This window comes from Nansenia antarctica (assembly GCF_963989245.1).
Source record: "Nansenia antarctica genome assembly, chromosome: 5".
NCBI lineage: Eukaryota > Metazoa > Chordata > Actinopteri > Argentiniformes > Microstomatidae > Nansenia > Nansenia antarctica.
Window position 1 is genome coordinate 76,671,809 of NC_137690.1, and position 2,500 is coordinate 76,674,308.

General features: G+C 50.8%; 1 protein-coding gene across 1 annotated transcript in view; it reads left to right on the plus strand.

Annotated features, from left to right (window-relative positions):
• Nucleotides 1-2,500, plus strand: part of LOC308158411 (myocyte-specific enhancer factor 2D homolog) — a gene marked incomplete at both ends in the record, with an annotated part of 15,856 nt that overhangs the window by 5,254 nt on the left and 8,102 nt on the right. Inside the window, one exon of the mRNA XM_080531999.1 lies at nt 1-182. This exon is cut by the window's left edge and continues 38 nt beyond it. Coding sequence (XP_080388125.1) covers nt 1-182 — 182 coding nt within the window. The remainder of the gene's footprint in view (nt 183-2,500) is intronic.

The window sequence follows — 2,500 nt, forward strand, 5'->3', positions numbered from 1 at the left end:
CGTCACCCTCCAGCTCTCCACCAATCAGAACGCAGCAGCCCAGTTCAGCTCCGACTCCTCAGGCGTTGCCATGGTAATGGCCTCCTACGCGTCCGACCCCCACCTCCTGTCGCCACGGCAACTCACGACGCCCCAGAAGAACACCGTGCCTCTGGGGTTGCCACAGCAACCGGCCGGCGCAAGTGAGTGACAGGACGGATGCTGATGATGTCATCACCCCTCGCCACGGGAAGTCAGTCAGTCATACAGTCAGTCAGTCAGTCAGTCAGTCAGCCAGTCAGTCAGTCAGCCAGTCAGTCAGCCAGTCAGTCAGTCAGTCAGACAGTCAGTCAGTCAGTCAGTCAGTTAGTCAGTCAGCCAGTCAGACAGCCAGTCAGTCAGTCAGACAGTCAGACAGTCAGTCAGTCAGTCAGTCAGCCAGTCAGTCAGTCAGTCAGTCAGTCAGTCAGTCAGACAGTCATACAGTCAGACAGTCAGTCAGCCAGTCAGTCACTCAGTCAGTCAGACAGTCAGTCAGTCAGTCAGTCAGTCAGTCATACAGTCAGTCAGACAGTCAGTCAGTCGGCCAGTCAGTCAGCCAGTCAGTCAGTTAGTCAGTCATACAGTCAGTCAGTCAGTCAGTCAGTCAGTCATACAGTCAGTCAGACAGTCAGTCAGTCAGTCAGTCAGTCAGTCGGCCAGTCAGTCAGTTAGTCAGTCAGTCAGCCAGTCAGTTAGTCAGTCAGTCAGTCAGTCAGTCATACAGTCAGTCAGTCAGTCAGTCGGTCAGTCATACAGTCAGTCAGTCAGCCAGTCAGTCAGTCAGTCAGTTAGTTAGTCAGTCAGTCAGTCAGTCAGACAGCCAGTCAGTTAGTCAGTCAGTCAGTCAGTCAGTCATACAGTCAGTCAGTCAGACAGTCAGTCACTCAGTCAGTCAGTCAGACAGTCAGCCAGTCAGCCAGTCAGTCAGACAGTCAGTCAGTCACTCAGTCAGTCAGTCAGACAGTCAGCCACTCAGTCAGTCAGTCAGTCAGTCAGTCAGTCATACAGACAGTCAGTCAGTCAGTCAGTCAGTCACTCAGTCAGTCAGTCAGTCAGTCAGTCAGTCAGTCAGTCAGTCACTCAGTCAGTCAGTCAGTCAGTCAGTCATACAGACAGTCAGTCAGTCAGTCAGTCAGACAGTCAGTCAGTCAGTCAGTCAGTCAGTCAGTCAGACAGTCAGTCAGTCAGTCACTCAGTCAGTCAGTCAGTCAGACAGTCAGTCAGTCAGTCAGACAGTCAGTCAGTCAGTCATACAGTCAGTCAGTCAGTCAGTCAGTCAGTCATACAGTCAGTCAGTCAGTCAGTCAGTCAGTCAGTCAGTCAGTCAGACAGTCAGTCAGTCAGTCAGTCAGTCAGTCAGACAGTCAGTCAGTCAGTCAGTCAGTCAGACAGTCAGTCAGTCACTCAGTCAGTCAGTCAGTCAGTCAGTCAGACAGTCAGTCAGTCAGTCATACAGTCAGTCAGTCAGTCAGTCATACAGTCAGTCAGTCAGTCAGTCAGACAGTCAGTCAGTCAGTCAGACAGTCAGTCAGTCAGTCAGTCAGTCATACAGACAGTCATACAGTCAGTCAGTCAGACAGACAGACAGTCAGTCAGTTAGACAGTCAGCCAGGCAGTCAGTCAGTCAGTCAGTCAGTCAGACAGTCAGTCAGTCAGTTAGACAGTCAGCCAGTCAGTCAGTCAGTCAGTCAGTCAGTCAGTCACTCAGTCAGTCAGTCAGTCAGTCAGTCAGTCAGTCAGTCAGTCACTCAGTCAGTCAGTCAGTCAGTCAGTCAGTCATACAGACAGTCAGTCAGTCAGTCAGTCAGACAGTCAGTCAGTCAGTCAGTCAGTCAGTCAGACAGTCAGTCAGTCAGTCACTCAGTCAGTCAGTCAGTCAGACAGTCAGTCAGTCAGTCAGACAGTCAGTCAGTCAGTCATACAGTCAGTCAGTCAGTCAGTCAGTCAGTCATACAGTCAGTCAGTCAGTCAGTCAGTCAGTCAGTCAGTCAGTCAGTCAGTCAGACAGTCAGTCAGTCAGTCAGTCAGTCAGTCAGACAGTCAGTCAGTCAGTCAGTCAGTCAGACAGTCAGTCAGTCACTCAGTCAGTCAGTCAGTCAGTCAGTCAGACAGTCAGTCAGTCAGTCATACAGTCAGTCAGTCAGTCAGTCATACAGTCAGTCAGTCAGTCAGTCAGTCAGACAGTCAGTCAGTCAGTCAGACAGTCAGTCAGTCAGTCAGTCAGTCAGTCAGTCATACAGACAGTCATACAGTCAGTCAGTCAGACAGACAGACAGTCAGTCAGTTAGACAGTCAGCCAGGCAGTCAGTCAGTCAGTCAGTCAGTCAGACAGTCAGTCAGTCAGTTAGACAGTCAGCCAGTCAGTCAGTCAGTCAGTTAGTCAGTCAGTCAGTCAGTCAGTCAGTCAGTCAGTCAGTCAGTCAGTCAGACAGTCAGTCAGTCAGTCAGTCAGTCAGTCAGTCAGACAGTCAGTCAGTCA